This window comes from Argopecten irradians, chromosome 11 (genome assembly GCF_041381155.1).
Source record: "Argopecten irradians isolate NY chromosome 11, Ai_NY, whole genome shotgun sequence".
Classification (NCBI taxonomy): domain Eukaryota; kingdom Metazoa; phylum Mollusca; class Bivalvia; order Pectinida; family Pectinidae; genus Argopecten; species Argopecten irradians.
This window is the reverse complement of record NC_091144.1, coordinates 30,697,675-30,714,546: the sequence shown is the minus strand read 5'-3', so window position 1 is coordinate 30,714,546 and position 16,872 is coordinate 30,697,675. Positions and strand designations below refer to the sequence as shown.

At 34.3% G+C, this 16,872-nt stretch overlaps 1 protein-coding gene across 1 annotated transcript; it reads left to right on the top strand.

Annotated features, from left to right (window-relative positions):
- Window positions 1–355: 355 nt before the first annotated feature.
- On the top strand, window positions 356–16,439 carry LOC138335279 (syntaxin-18-like). Its single transcript, XM_069284297.1, has 11 exons — window positions 356–583; window positions 1,111–1,178; window positions 1,644–1,759; window positions 3,540–3,617; window positions 4,828–4,894; window positions 5,714–5,802; window positions 6,309–6,406; window positions 6,912–6,970; window positions 7,353–7,422; window positions 8,219–8,299; window positions 14,264–16,439. Exons 1-11 carry the CDS (start codon window positions 419–421, stop codon window positions 14,357–14,359), a joined length of 987 nt encoding a protein of 328 aa, XP_069140398.1. The 5' UTR covers window positions 356–418; the 3' UTR covers window positions 14,360–16,439.
- The last annotated feature ends 433 nt before the right edge of the window (window positions 16,440–16,872 follow it).

The following is a 16,872-nucleotide window of genomic DNA, read 5'->3' as shown; positions in this document are numbered from 1 at the left end:
TTTAAAATTAAATAAAATAAAAGATAAGATAATTGCTGTATCGTGCTCTGAAAGAACGGATAACACTAAAAATGTAACGTTACAGTAGAGTGAAAAAAAATGGTTGAAGGCAACATGATAATCCGATACACTGTATCCTACATACGAATGGATTATCTCCCTTGGTCCATTTTGTCCAATGCCTGATTGTCATTTGCAGTCATGATCATGTAAGTTCTGTCATGAAACTGTTTTTTTTTTAAAACACAAAGTCAATTTAATCATTCAATATCAGTGAGATAATTGGCATACTATTTCGACTTTCTCGACCAACGTCTCGCTGTTTGTTCGTCTCTTCTTGTCCGATGTGGCATTTAGTGCTTTAGTTTCATGACTGGATCACTTCCGGTTGGAAAACACGTCAAGTCCTCCAACTAGAATGGCTGATGTGACGAATCTTTTTAAAGCAACGATCAAGACAGTCAAGTCAAGAAATAAAGTTCTCGGCGATTTTGCAAATGGAGGAAAGAAAAATAATTCATCTTCTTCAATCTTCCCTGTTTCCAAGCTGAAAGGAGATTTTGAGCAGAAAGCAAAGGAAATGGTAACGTAAAACTGTCTGTCAGCTTATCGTTATTTGTAGGCCTCATAAACCCTATTGGAATTCCTACTCGATAATCTAGATTTTCTATTCGGACGTTTGATAGATGTCGACATCTATCAAACGTCTGGATATAAAAGAGTCTCGAGGAGGAATTTCAAAAGAGATTATTGTTACTGCACTGTAGGTCTAAGCTTAGAGCTTTGTAAACATAAAGTGCGATGGACAGATATTGAACATTGCATCATTAGCATACTTTTGTAATGAGATAACTTTGATCTCATGCTAAATCCAAATGTGTACCTTCCAGAACATACTGTGCGTGGTAAAGTGAGCTAAACCTCATTATGTGTTTGTTACTTTTTATCATTTACAAAAAAGCTAAATTTTGTTTTACAAAGGCCCACTATCTTTCCAGAGTAAAATTTCATGCCGGTTTAAAAAATAAGAAAATACATATTGATGACTTAAGATGTAGTATTAACGGCAAATTAGTAACAAAAGAACAACAAATTTTCTATTTGTTTTAGGTGGCCAGTATTACCAGACTTAGAGATTTTCTCCTGGAACATCGGAAGGAATATATAAATGCTGGGAGGTAATGGATTTTTACATTGTGTTAAAAGATGGAAACTCATAAGTGCATGCAGTCTCTAAACTCATCACAGTACATATCAAACATTTGGTTTAAGTTTTGATAGGGGATTAAATGATTTTAACCTTAAATTGTTATCAAAAAGGCAATGTCTATGCAGAAGCATGCCTCCCTGATTCCTTACAGAGATTTCAGTTCATCCAGCCCAAAGGACCAAGATTGTCTAACAGGTGATATCATACTGTTATGTTCAGTGACTTGTAATGTCAAGTTTTGTCCATCCATTCATCAGTCCATCAACAATTATCTTTTTAATTTCCTGGAAGACCATAAATGCCTTATTTTCACATCATTTTCTCTGAAAAGGTATGACATATATAATTCTTAAAGCTTCCACCCCACTCTGTGAAACATAACTGTAATTAATCAAGAAACAAGGAATATCCTCTATTATTTATTGTGTTGTAGCCATGTAACCATGGAAGCCTCCAGGATGACGGATACTGAAAGAGACCAAATTGATTCTGATGCTCAGGATATTATCAAAACCTGCATCGAAACCATCATGAAATTTAAAAATGAATGTAAGTCTGTTCAAGTTTATTTTATTAAGGTAGCTCCATACTTTTGGAAAAACCCATGTCATTTTTTTCTAACAGGTCTTATTTTCCTGCATTTTTCATGTAGATTTCAAATCTGTAAAGATAAATGGGTGTTCTCGAACTACTTTTTGAGATATTTGAGCTTGAAATATACCATCCATGCAAATTTGCTGACCGAAAATAGAAAAATTCATAAAATTATGTTTTCTGTAATATTAGGGTGAATGTAGTCTCGATCCTGTTGATTTTTTGTCCTAAATTTCTTACGATAGAACAATATACAAAACTATTTTATTTTTACAAATGCTAACTAATTTTTGTTATTTCCCAGGACCGTTTCTATACGTAATTACCATGTTTTGCCATATTTTCGCCCGTAAAAAATCAATGAATAGGCCAAAAAGGAAATGAAAACCCATGTCAATTTCACAATATTTGTATATGATATGCCCAAGGTAATATGTTTTTCAAATATCATATAAAAACACGGGGTCCTCGATCAAAATTTCACAATTTTGTAAGCTTGAAGTTTGTAACTCGCAACCCTACCCCCATTTCATCTAGTGCTAAGATGGGTTATATTTGACTATTTTTTGAAAATCATGCCGCAAAAAAACATTCCACATCAGTTCATACGTTTTTGTGATATTATATCTGGTTTATGTCTGTTTGTTTTTATGATTTTCTCCAAATTGTGTGTTTAAAGGAAATCCGTATGCGATTTTTTTAGAATTCCGGAATTTCGGTCCGGCCGGGTCCCGTCTTATGATTTATAGCGACGAACGGCACTTCCGGTGTTTAAAAATCCATTCCCATTTACGACAGGGACCGCAAAAACCTCAGAAATAGCATATAATTTTCACTTCACTGCTTTTATTTGATTTATTTAATGATTTTAAACATTCAATATTATATGTAGACAATTTTCACCTATTGAAAAAATATCCAAGTGTGATGTCGTGGCGTATCGGAAACCATTCTGGAATTCAAAACAACCTCCGCAACTTCCGGTATAGCGTCAAATGAATTGGCACGATTTTCAAAAGTATGGACCTACCTTAATAATAGCCACATTGATATAAATTAAATAAAGAAAATTAATGTTACCAGGTATTAAAATATAACTCACTGTTGTTGACATCATACTATTAGTCCGAGACTACTATTGACACATCATCTTCTGTGACTGGTTGTACTGGTATGACTATTCTGTTAAAATGTCTGTTCTGTACTCCTGAACTATATGGTAGAGATAATGTAATCCTGAAAAATTTGGTTTGATCAGGTACATCAGTCTGCGACTTTAAGCACTAGTCCGATGCCCACAACTAGTAATTTTACGGCTGGACTAGTGCTAATTGTAATGAACTAGTCCAATTGGACTAGTGGCTCCCAACTCGATTAAGATCGGTTAATATTATATTTACAAGAGCAGTGGTCAATTGCATTTTTCAACACATGTTGAGTGCATTATGTATGAGATTATTTCAGTCTGGATTCATCAATTTATGAGAATTTGCGCACAGGAATGCATCCAGACTGTAATCTGGGTCACAATTGTAAACTGATAATGACTAAGTGCTGAAGCAAACCGGCTGTATATTTAATTTGGACTAGTAATTAAATAGTCGGACTAGTAAAACTTTGGGGTTTACTAGTCCAAATGACCAGCAGACTGGTACATGGGCCTCTATTCTTATGATGACATTATGAAAAGGAGAGTGTTTTGTATTCATATGATTTGATTTTCTGTTTGTCACAGCTGAAGTTCAGAAGGTTCATCAACAAGTGAAAGATCATCGAGATGGAGTAATTAGACTTATTGAGGAATATTTAAAAGGTGAGGACTACTAGGCTGTTACCTTATTCAACTCATTAAGTGCCCTCCTCTATATAAGCTAAGCACCCCTCCCTGTTTTTGCGGCCTTATTAATTTAATGCAGATTGAAATTACTCCAATGTTAGAGGTATAGCACGACGAGACACTTTTGGAACATTACGTTGTGTTTAACCTCTAACTTCCGACAGGCCATTTACCCGATGCTGAGGGTAACATTTTCAAAGTTTGGATTGTGACAATATAAAATGTTTAAATCATATTTGAATAGTCATCAATGTCAAATACCTACCTCTTTTTCATAGATTAACAAGTATTTTGATAAAATCAGCCATAAAATCCATCAAAAACAAATACATGTATTTATATCTCCTAACATAGACTTTCATGACCCAAACAAAACTTCATGTTGATAGCAATCCGGCCAGTAAATAGAAAAATAAATTGCAAAGTCCCAAAAACACTTGACTGTCTTTACTTTTTGTTGTATTCTGCCTGCTTGAATTCATGTTCCGTTTTTGTAGTAACCAGTCGCCATATTTAAAACTAGGTCAAAATGTTACGGAAAGGATTCATCATATCTAATCTGCTAAAATACTATTTTATGAGACCTAAAGTTATGGTTATACTATATAAGTGGGATAATTAATACCTAAACTGTAAGTACACATCAATGTTATCACTGTTAGAGCTATAGATATTGATATAATTGCATTTTTCCTTCCGCTTTCATCTGACGTCGGAAGGTGCCTCACAGAAATAGGCCTTCAGAAATGAGAGTCAACAGTCAGCAAAATAACGTTCGATAAAAAAACGGCTGACCAGTCGACTTTAATGTTATGGGAGTAATTGAAAATATGAAAACCAATGGTTTCTTTATTTGAATTCTTTTTCAAAATCGATTTATTGCTTACTTCGTGAAATAGTTTTATGAAAGGCTACTTGGTAATCCAGATTTAGTTCTATTGACAGCCCCCTTATTTTGTTCTAAATTTTTTTAAAGCAAATTGGACGCCTATTGGGTGGAATACTGTTTCTATATTGACTGTAGCATTTTAATGTAAAATTGGCATGTCCTGTATTACCCAGGAAACTTGGACTGAACACACATATTTAACGTAAATATTACATTTGGAAACATTTAATGTCAATTTGAAGAATGGACTTTGTTTCTTGAATGTTATGTAGGTATTTGCTTGTCTTTTGATTTCAGTTGTTTGCAAAATATACAGTGAACAAAAGGCTGTACGAGTAAAAAGAGTTGTTGATAGGAAACGAATGTAAGTATAACACAGACTAGATATTAAAGCATATTAGTTAAATATAACACAGAGTGGATATTAAAGTATATCAGTTAAGTATAGCACAGACTAGATATTAAAGCATATTAGTCAAATGATAGAAAACGAATGTAAGTACATGTATAACACAGACTAGATATTAAAGTATATCAGTTAAGTATAACACAGACTAGATATTAAAGCATATTAGTTAAATATAACACAGAGTGGATATTAAAGCATATTAGTCAAATGATAGAAAACGAATGTAAGTACATGTATAACACAGACTAGATATTAAAGCATATTAGTTAAATATAACACAGACTAGATATTAAAGTATATCAGTTAAGTATAGCACAGACTAGATATTAAAGTATATCAGTTAAGTATAACACAGACTAGATATTAAAGCATATTAGTTAATAAAATTTACATTATGGTTACATTACTCTGACATCTTCGTTAGAACTCCACATGTCACTGCTCTTTTGTTGTCATAAACAATCATAGCACGATGACTTGTGGGTTTCCGATGATGCTCTGCTCTCAAAATTGATCCTTATATTGAAAAGTTTTAAGGTGATTTTTAATTACATTCCTGTTTATAAACTAACGTTATGACATTTTAAGGGATAATTCTAGTGTACCGGTATCATTGACTTGTTTTGATATTGTTGACAGAAGTTATTAAAATTTTACATAAATAAAAAAAAACTTGATATTTTTAATCTGTTATCATGTTTATGTACATATGCACCAGTGATTGAAGATTTGATGGAAGCCGAGGTGACTTTCAGAGACTATTTCTATTTTCAGTTCTAAATTAGAGCCAGAAAGGAAGAAGAGAAAAGCGTTACTTGATGCAAAAGAAGCCAAAGAAAGAAAAACAGAAAGTAACATTGAAAGTATGTTTTGAACAACCAATCTTTTTAGATGTTACTTGTGTATCCCACCTATTGAAATTTTAAAATCTTTTCCAGGAGAAATCATGATTTCAATTTCTAAATGGGTGCATTGTATTTTGTATCAGTAGATCTGGTTCAGGAGAGGGCTTATATAGGCATAGCCTGCTGCCCAATCCCTATTAAATCTAATGATTTAATAAAAATATTTTGAAATGAAATGAAATTTGGTTCAGGAACAAGTTTGAAAGTATTCTTGATAATAACATGAAATAAGATATTTTGAATTACAATTAAATTTAATGAAAATGCTCTTTATAAAAGCAGTATTTTTATGAAAAAATACATTATATGGTTATCAAAGTCATGATAGAATATATATGTCAGATAGTGTTTTCCTTTAGATTGGTTATACAAAGTTCAGTGCAGAATTAGCAGTTTTAAACTTTATAATAAGCCTATTAAATTCATTTTATATGCTATCATTAAGGATTTGATTTATTCTACAGCACAGGAATCTGAAAAGCCAACAAAGAATTCCCTTCCATTGGAGAATCCCATGTTTGACGATGATGATAGTGATATCTCACCAGAGGATGCCCAGATGGTAAAAATGATGTTTTGTTTGATATTGAGTTATTGTTCTTTGTGCTAAAATTTGTACTGTAAATGTTGCAGAATTATGTGTTAGAATAATGGAATAAAATAAGAAATAAGCGGAGTATTGAAAATCTTAATTTGGATCACATTAAAATGTAAAATTGCTTCTGTAAATGTAAGATAATTTTCCTCAAGATATAAGATAATATAAAGTTATCAAAAGTGAGAAGAAATACACTTGATACAATTGACCCATGTTATTCTGAACAATTGCGTCCCAAGCCCATACCATGTAATTTTCAGGTGGACCAGATTCTTTTTACTTAGTCAATAATAAAATCTGTTTCTTGATATTTCCATCCTTATTGTAAGTTTTCCAGACTATCAACTTGGATATTATCATAGGGTCCACTGTATTTTGCCCTGATAAATTTCTATAATGGAAATTTTCTTTTGTATAATGTTTTAATATGATTTTGTACCTTCATCATAATCAATTGTGTTTATTTTAGTTTGAGAGAGAAAACCAGACCTTGTTTGATGAAATGAACAGTTTAGCCCAGGAAGTCAGGTACGTTATGTTTTCATAAAGGGATTCTATTGTAAAATTCTGAAATACACTGTTGATAATTATGTGTTGTACAACAATATAAAAACCTTTCGAAATGGCATTGAGCAAATGGTTTTATTGCTTTAGAATTTTGGATAAAAATGATGTTTTTAAATAAAGGTTAATACTACATTTAATTTCTTAATTTAATTTCTTTTTTCCAGCGAAAGAATTTTACATGTTAATCAAAAAGTTAACAATTTTGCACATTTATCTGTTTGATAATTTGTGAAATTATCTATTACAGTTATATAGGTTTGATATAAGTGTCTATCAAATTTGGTGTTATTCCCAATTTCGTTGAGGGGTGATTAATATTTTGTAATATTTTCTATTGTGACAGTCATATTGAAGGTCAAGTGGTGGAGATTGCTCGTCTTCAGGAGATTTTTACAGAAAAAGTTTTAGAACAGGTTAGAGAATACTGGCACATGTATCTGAACAGCTTCAGTAACAAATAATTCTGTACAGCTGAACTTTACATTTTAACAGTACTACCCATAAATTACCAATCTGGGCACTCTGTGTAGTTCATAAGAGAAATGCTTAACACACATTTTCTTTCAAAATGAATATGATGCATTTGGGGCAGAAAAAAGGTTTTTCTTCAGATATATTTTGCTGTATTTTCCCAATTCTTATGAATGTTTTCCCCAATTCAAGAAAAAATAACTGATGTTATATACTGGTACCAACAATATCATCAAGAAATGTTTCAGAGAGTTAAGGCTATACCTTAAAATACTGTTACATAAGTTTGATATGATGAAATGGAAAGTCTTTGATATCAATTGTAAATTACTACATGTATTGTGTTGCAAAATACTAGATGTACTTTTTGTTCTTGTTAATTCAACTTCATAATTGATATAATGTAATTGAATAGTAATCGAAATGTAATTACGATTACACAGTAGATTTTCACTGTAATCCACTGCAATCGTAATCGATTACGATTATGATTACAAGTAATCGAAATAGCCTTCAATTACTGATTACTGTCAATTACATGAGAAAATGTAATTAATTACAATCGATTACGATTACCCGATTACGATTACCCCATGCCTGTTCTTGTAGTGTTTTAACATTGTTCAAAATATTTGAAATCATCCTATGGACACGTTATAGACTTATAGACTGAGATTTTTGCATTCAGATATAAAGAGAACCTTATAATATTATTAATTTGATTTTATTCCCAAACAGGACAAAGAAATAGACAGAATTGCTGAAAATGTGGTTGGTGCTACAGAAAACATCAAGGATGGAAATGAAGAAATCCGAGAGGTTAGTTAATCCTTTTATAAATGAGTTCTATCAGATTTATTTGTTCAGAGTTTATTTCCAAGTTGTTGGATATTATTATATAGTTTTCAAAATATATATTACACGTCTCACAAAATCAGTATAAACTTGTCAAATGCTGATTAGGTATATTAAGAGGTGGGTAGGGAGGGTGGGGTTAGATCTAGAACAAATATACATACCCGGCCTCTATACCTTTCAGCAGAAAATCACTCGGACACAATTTTCTATACTTTGCTGTAGGTTTCCAATTATTTTAAGCGTATACTTGCATTTATATATTATTTTTGTCCAAATGAAACATAACGACCATTCTTAATATTTGCTTCACCATTCATTAGACTTCAAATTCATAATTTGTAGACTTGCCATATAATTGTCCTTCGCAAAAGACCATCATATTTATGTGAAAAAAATGTCTTGCTGTATATTCAATATTTTATAAAGTTCAGTTTTATTGCCTAGTAGATAAGTGATATAAAAGAATTAGGATAAAATGCATACAGATGTTTTGATAAAGGTTTACACGATCATTTCTTTGCTCCATTAGCAGTAATAGGCACTTATTGCAGCTCTAAAGATGACACCATTTTCTGTCTTTTGAGCTACAATATTGCAGCTGGGTAAGATCAAGACAACAATCTAATCATACTTTGGCAGTAGAGGGGGCAAATGGCGGGTTGAGGGGATCGAGATAACAAATTAATTATCAACCATACTATGACAGTGGATGGAGTTGGATGGAGGGTTGATGGGGTCAAGATAGCAAAGTAAGGATCAGTTATACTTTAACAGTGGAGGGGGAGGGCGGATCGAGAGAAGAAGGGGTCAAGATAGCAAAGTAAGGATCAAACATACAGTGACAGTGGAGGGGGAGGGCGGATGGAGAGTTGAAGGGGTCAAGATAGCAAAGTAAGGATCAAACATACAGTGACAGTGGAGTGGGTCTGCATGGAGTGTAACCAACTTTGGCCAGAAACATTCTTGGGTACAAAGTTTGTTTAAATTTTAGAGGGATAACCCATTCCTTCTAAAATTCTATAGAGGATGCGGTGGAAATTTACTGAAGGATTAAGTGCCAACAAAGATTTAATTAGAATGAATGGCCAAATTTAGGTTGGTATAGCCAGATGTTGCCCAAGTAGTCTTTAAAGGTATTAAGTATGTGCAAGGGTTGGCAGTATAGATATAGCCAAGTGCTTCCCAGCATATCTCCTTAGGGAAGGGAGTAGGAAGGGTTGAAATAGGCGAGTTCTGGTAAGTCAGATTCCTCAGATTTGAAGGTAATTAAAGGGATGAATTGTCTGACGAAGTAGATACAATCATGTATATGTAACCGGGTTGCAAACTGGGATCTTATTAATCAGAACTCAATGACAACTCATAGACAACCGGGTAGGGTTCACTGGTATTTATTCACACTGCTTGCATGTTGGTTCAGTCGGCCTAGTTCCATATACAGCAATGAATGTACATATTGCTTATTGATATAGTTGATATACATATAGATATAGGACCCTGAAACATATAAATAAAAGTACATTAGGATCACTACCCTAACAAACATACAATATATACTAAACGTGTACACTAGACAAATTATCCCTATCGAAATATCAGTTATATAAATACAAATACATACGTAAAACTCTATAAATTCCTATCAGTAAAGGTAGTTACCATAATCTTACAACCATGCATTAGCATTATAGATAAAGAGAAATATTTACCCTATACTCTATAATAAAAATACTAATTTTTATGTAAATATTATAGTTATACATAAAGTGTACAATATACACAAGAAGGGGTAATCTGGTTGTCAGGTAACAAGGGGAAGTAACCCACTTGTTACCAACTAGGGGAAATAATCCACTTGCCCACTTAACACCATTAAAACTGGTAAACCATAGAAAATAGGTACATGTATTATCCGATATACCATAAATTTATCAATTACCCTTAGTTACATATTATAGCAAACTTAATAATATCTTACTTTATCAGATCAATATACAAAGCATTTCTAACTATAATGTATGTGTAGCTTACCTCAACTATGGGTAAAGGGTCACTTATGACTTATATGTTTACAGCAGAATACCAGACATCTGCATGATTTCACTGAAAGATTTATAAATAAATCAATCAGTAACAAGTATAAAACCATACACAATTACTTTTAAAATACATACACAAATTACACAGTTACTAAATTCATACTGGACTTAGAGATATGACAAATGTAAGTTACAATCTAATTCAAATTGCTCTCTATTCAAAATGTATACACTTTCTCAATAATTAATTGAATCAATCTACATTTCTCAATTACCATACTTTAGATACCAAAATAATACGTAAAAAGATAATATAAAAAGTATTAGACTTTCATTTGGGTTTGAGCTTATAGGCATATATCAGGATATAGATCTCCAAAAAGGGGAGATGTTGCTCCTTCCCCAGATCTCAAGCTACTGTCTAATTTTTGCACAAAGACTTTCCCTCCAAAACTATATCAACCAATAAGACAACAGGTCAGATAGGTCAGGTCAAGGTCAAACACTGGACTTCACTCTACATGGGCACAGGAACATGGACAGTACATTTAATAGTGGACATTAACAAAGACACAAGTCACATGACCATACATACTTCATACATACACAGGTAAAATCTATTTATAGCTCATCTACCAGGTAGAGTGAGTGAGCTCACTCTACATATATACATTACTTGTATATCACAGAGCACCACCAAACTCTGTGATACATAATTCAGTAAGACATCAACATTACCTTGACCTGAAAGAAATAACTTTAAAACAAATGAAATTAAAACAATATACAACCCATGTATCAATATACAATGCAATCAAATTAATAAAATACAAATCAATTAATTAATAGTGGAATAGTCCACTTGGCCACATATAGACAAATGAACATGAAGTGATCTATGGTCAGTCTTGAAATTCGACCTCTAATTCCTTGTAGATGTAAGTTACCATTATATTGTGAATTTCTGAACTGGTAATTTTACAGAAGATCCATTAGTTTTTTATCCCTATTAGTTGTGAGGTTAAATAACATAAGAAATTCAAAGTGAAATAAGAAAGTAATACTCCTTTATATATGGTAATGTTTATATGTATTTATCCAAGGGCATGTGAAAGCCTTGTTCAGTTTTTAGGAGATTCATCCACACTTAAAATGTCTGAAGCTGAACATTTTTATCATCTTTATTACTCCGGGGAGCTTTGTGAAGGTCTTTGGTGATGATCAATGTCTGAAATTGGCTCCTTGAACCACAGCATTGCATTTAATATAAAAGCATTGTAGACACCATTAGTGGGCCGACTTGCTAATGTCACATTTACTTATTATGCATCTAGTGTGCAGATTCCTTGTTTTTGTGTCATATAGCAACTCATTAAGTTTCCATAGGTGATAGATGTGCATTGTGTGGTTTATAAATGTGTTTCCTCTCACTGATAAACAAAACCTATCGCAAAAACGTCTTGACATGTCAACTATTTACACTTCTCGAGTGCTACACTAAATTGAGTTAAAATGATATCCCTCTGAAGCTCAAGGTTGTGTTGACACATTATCAGCACTAACAAGAAGTCTCCTCTGCTTTACTCACTATGATGAATGTAGATGTATGAGATTTGGTTCCTTTTGATGATGCAGTTATCAGAAGTTTTTCGACAGTTAAGTCACTTTGAACCAAAACCCTTACGTGTCATTACATTGTAATTAACCATAGCTGTGCACATAAAGTACAGTTAAATCAAAATAAACAAATTACTTTAGGTTAGTTAATAAAAATTTGATGTAAAAAAAATAATGATTTACCAAAATATAAGTGGTGTAAAGTTTAAGAACCTGCAATGGTTTCAATCTTTCATATTTTCTATTGGGAAAAAATGCAGCACATTGAAAAAAGGGAGATTGGGAGGGGGTGTAATTATTTTAATGGTGTGACTAATTTTTAGGTCATCTGACCCGAAGGGTCAGGATGACCTACAGTCATCATGTGCCATCCTTCGTCTTTTGCCTTCCACTGTGCATAAACTTTTCATTCAAACGACTTCTTCTCAATAACTGTAAGGCCTAAAGTACTCATATTTGGCCTGCAGCATGCTTGGATGAAGAGCTACCAAAATTGTGAAAATGAATGACCTTGACCTACTTTCAAGGTCACAGGGGTCAAAAAGGCTAAAATCTTTGAAAGACTTCTCAATAACCATAAGGCCCATAGTACTCATATTTAAACTGAAGCATGCAGGGATGAAGCGCTACCAGAGTTGTAAAAATAAATGACCTTGACCTACTCTCAAGGTCACAGGGGTCAAATAGGCTAAAATATTGTAATGGCTACTTCTCAGTAACTGTAAGGCCCAGAGTACTTATATTTAGCCTGTAGCAAGCTAGGATGAAGAGCTACCAAAGTTGTGAAAATGAATGACCTTGACCTACTTTCAAGGTCACAGGGGTCAAAAAAGGGAAATATTTCTGAACAACTTCTTCTCAATAACTGTACGGCCAAGAGTACTCATATTTAGCCTGTAGCATGCTGGGATGAAGGGCAATTAAAGTTGTGAAAATGAATGACCTTGACCTACTCTCAAGGTCACGGGGGTCAAATAGGCTAAAATCTTTGAATGACTACTTCTCAGTAAATGTAAGGCCCAGAATACTTATATTTGGCCTGTAGCATGCTGGGATCAAGGGCTACCAAAGTTGTGAATATGAATGACCTTGACCTACTCTCAAGGTCACAGGGGTCAAATAAGCTACATTTTTTGAACGACTTCTCAATAGCTGTAAGGCTCAGAGTACTCATATATGGTATGTAGCATACTGGGATGAAGGGCTACCAATATTCCGAAAATGTATGACCTCGACTACTTTCAAGGTCACATGGGTCAAATAAGCTAAAACCTTTGAAGGAATTTCTTCAAAGTAACCGAAAGTTCCAGAGTGCTTATTTTTTGGCCTTTGGTATGCTTGTACAAAGCGACCAAAGTTATGAAAATGAATGACCTTGACCTACTTTGACGGTCACAGGGTCAAATAGGCTAAAATCTTTGAAGAACTTCTTCTCAATAACAGTAAGGCCCAGAGTACCTATATATGGCCTGTAGCATGCTGGGATGAAGGCTTAATAAGGTGTGAAAATGAATGACCTTGACTTATTTTCAAGGTCACTTGGGTCAAATAGGCTAATTCTTTGAGTGCCTTCTTTGTACTAACCGAAAGGTCAAGGGTTCTCACATTTGGCCTGTGGTATGCTGGGATGAAGGGTTACCAAAATTGTTAAAATGAATGACCTTTACATTCTTTCAAGGTCACAGGGGTCAAATAGGCTAATATCTTTAAGTTCTTCAAACTAGCCGAAAGGCCCAGGGTATTCATCTTTAGCCAGTAGCATGCTGAGATAAAGGGCTACAAAAGTTGTGAAAACTATGAAGATCAAGGTCACGAAGGTCAAATATTCTAAAATCTTGAATTTTGAACTTCTTCTCAAGTTCTGCCAGTGTGATTTAGCTGACACTTGCATGAAATGATCTTGACATTGTCCCAACAAAGTGTTGTTATTTGTAGGGTTGGTCCGTAAACCAAGATGGCCACCATAGCCGCCATCTTGAAAACACATTTTGAACTCCTCTTAAGTTCTTCCCATGCAGTTTGTCTGAAATTTGCATGAAATGATCCTTACATTGTCCCGACCAAGTGTTTTCATTTTTTAACCACAACAACATATCTAATTAATTTCCTGTATGGCTATTGCTAAGGTAGTCAGTTGACTGTTAAGGCCCTTGGGCCTCTTGTTTAATTGTCTTAAATGAATGAATGATAACATTATTCTATTATAATTGTTATTGATTAGATATAGTGGAATGTGAGTTGTAAATAACATTTTCTCTCTTTTTTGCAGGCTATAAAGAACAGTGCTGGATTGCGTGTGTGGATTTTATTTTTCTTACTTGTCCTGCCGCTCTCTCTACTTTTCTTACATTGGTACAACGACTAATAATTCATGGATATGTATCATAAACTATCATATGTGTCAAAGCTGCTAGTGGAGCCCTTTTGCTTTGTATTGTTTAAGTGGTAGAAGAGTGTTGTTTATTGATTGGTTTAGAAGAGTACATAGTCAAGAGAACTCTTGTACTAAAACGACATATCTTTCAGAGTGTCTAGGTAATGTGTCAGGGTCACAGGAAACATGGACTAAGCCAGACATCATTTGTCAGAGTGTCCAAGTCGGGTACTGGGGGTCAAAGGAAATTCTGATTACACAAGACATCCTCTGTCAGAGTGTCTGGCACTAGGGTTAAAGGAAACTCAGGCTACACCAGACATATTGTGATAGTGTTAAAATCTGGTGTGAGGGTCAAAGGAAACACAGAGTACACCAGGGCGGTTTTGGTTTATTCGAAACAACCAGTTCGACCGTTGGTTAAAGTCATTATTTCATGTATAATTCCTGCTGAGCTGTAGTTTTTAAACAGGCCTGTGAGGGATTTGTTAAGATTCATCTGAAAACATTATAATACCACCAGGTCTGTCGTTAATTCATAAATGAACAACTAGGTCCAACCAGTTAAACCGTATTATTGAAAACAGCCCTAATATCCTCTCTCAGAGTAACCAGGTCTGGTACAGGGGTCAAAAGAAACTCGGTTAACAGTCCAGGCATCCTCTGTCAGATTGTCTAAGTCTGGTACTGGGTTCATAGTAAAATCTGTCTACCAAGGAAACCTCTGTCATAGTGTCTAAGTCTGGTACTTGCGCCAAAGGAAACTGAGTACACCAGCCAATATCTCTCATTGTCTTAGTCTGGTGTGAGGTCAAAGGAAACTCTGAGTAAACAAATATCATCCGTCAGTGTCTAAATCGGATGTAGAGGCCAGAGGTAACTAGAGTACACCAGACATCATAAGTCAGCGTGAGTGTCTATGTCTGGTGTGAGGGTCAGAGGAAACTCCGAGTACACCAGCTATCATAAGTCAGAGTGTGAGTGTCTATGTCTGGTGTGGGGGTCAGAGGAAACTCCGAGTACACCAGGCATCACAAGTCAGAGTGTGAGTGTCTATATCTGGTGTGGGGGTCAGAGGAAACTCCGAGTACACCAGTCATCATAAGTCAGAGTGTGAGTGTCTATGTCTAGTGTGAGGGTCAGAGGAAACTCCGAGTACACCAGTCATCATAAGTCAGAGTGTGAGTGTCTATGTCGGGTGTGGGGGTCAGAGGAAACTCCGAGTACACCAGGCATCATAAGTCAGAGTGTGAGTGTCTATGTCGGGTGTCGGGGTCAGAGGAAACTCCGAGTTCACCAGTCATCATAAGTCAGAGTGTGAGTGTCTATGTCTGGTGTGGGGGTCGGAGGAAACTCCGAGTACACCAGGCATCATAAGTCAGAGTGTGAGTGTTTATGTCTGGTGTGGGGGTCAGAGGAAACTCCGAGAACACCAGTCATCATAAGTCTGAGTATTAGTGTTGTATGTCTGGTGTGGGGGTCAGAGGAAATATCATCCATCTACCTATTGTCATGGTCTGTCCAGATGCAAAGATAGAAGGGTAGAAGATCAGCTACTGCAAACCAACTTATTTTCACGGAGCTTTAATTTTGCGATTTGCATGTAAAACGCTCTACTGTTCTTGATGTTGAATCGTTTTCGCTGCGATTTATTTTTGCGAATTCTAAACGTCTGTGGAATACGCTAATGGAAATAAGTTGGTTTACAGCATTGTTAAACGAAACTCTTGTTTATAGTAGTGTGGGGGAATGCACCACATTAAAACTATATATCATAATGTTATTGCATTGAAATGTTATGGAACATTAATAAACCCAAACAAAGAAGATACATTTTTGATTGATTACAAATGAAATACGACTACTTAATAAAATTGGTCTGCTTTATTGTTGTATCGCAGAATTGCCTTAATTTAAATTTATTGCTTTGCTGTTGATTTTGAATGTTGTTGCAGATTCAGATAATCTGTTTCATACATTTAAAATTTTCATGAATTATCATTTTGATTCATGAAATATCAGTTTGTTAATTGTGCAATATTCTTCAAGTGAAATAAAAAGAAAACAATTATTTGACTTGATTTTATATCTTACATGTGCTACATGTGTGTTTATGACTCCAGTAACGTATAAATTGCTAACTTGAGAAAAGATAACATTCTATTTGCATTGCATTCTGCAAAACAAGCACTTTAATGCAAGTATTAAACATGTGACGCCCGAGGGAACTCATTTGCTGCAAGACGACAGGAATCAATGATGATCCTATGATACAACTTAAGATTTATGACGACTTCCAAAGATATACCAACACCAAAGGGACACTGATGCAGTATAAATTTCAAAACTATTTTAAAGCAAAATATCAAGTTATTCCATATCGCTGACACATAAATCATGTTTGGTATTCATAATTGTGTTTAGATTACAACAGAGTTGACATTTAGAATACTAACCATGGAATTTTTTATAGTTTATATATGGGCCGCTCAAGTTATATTGGG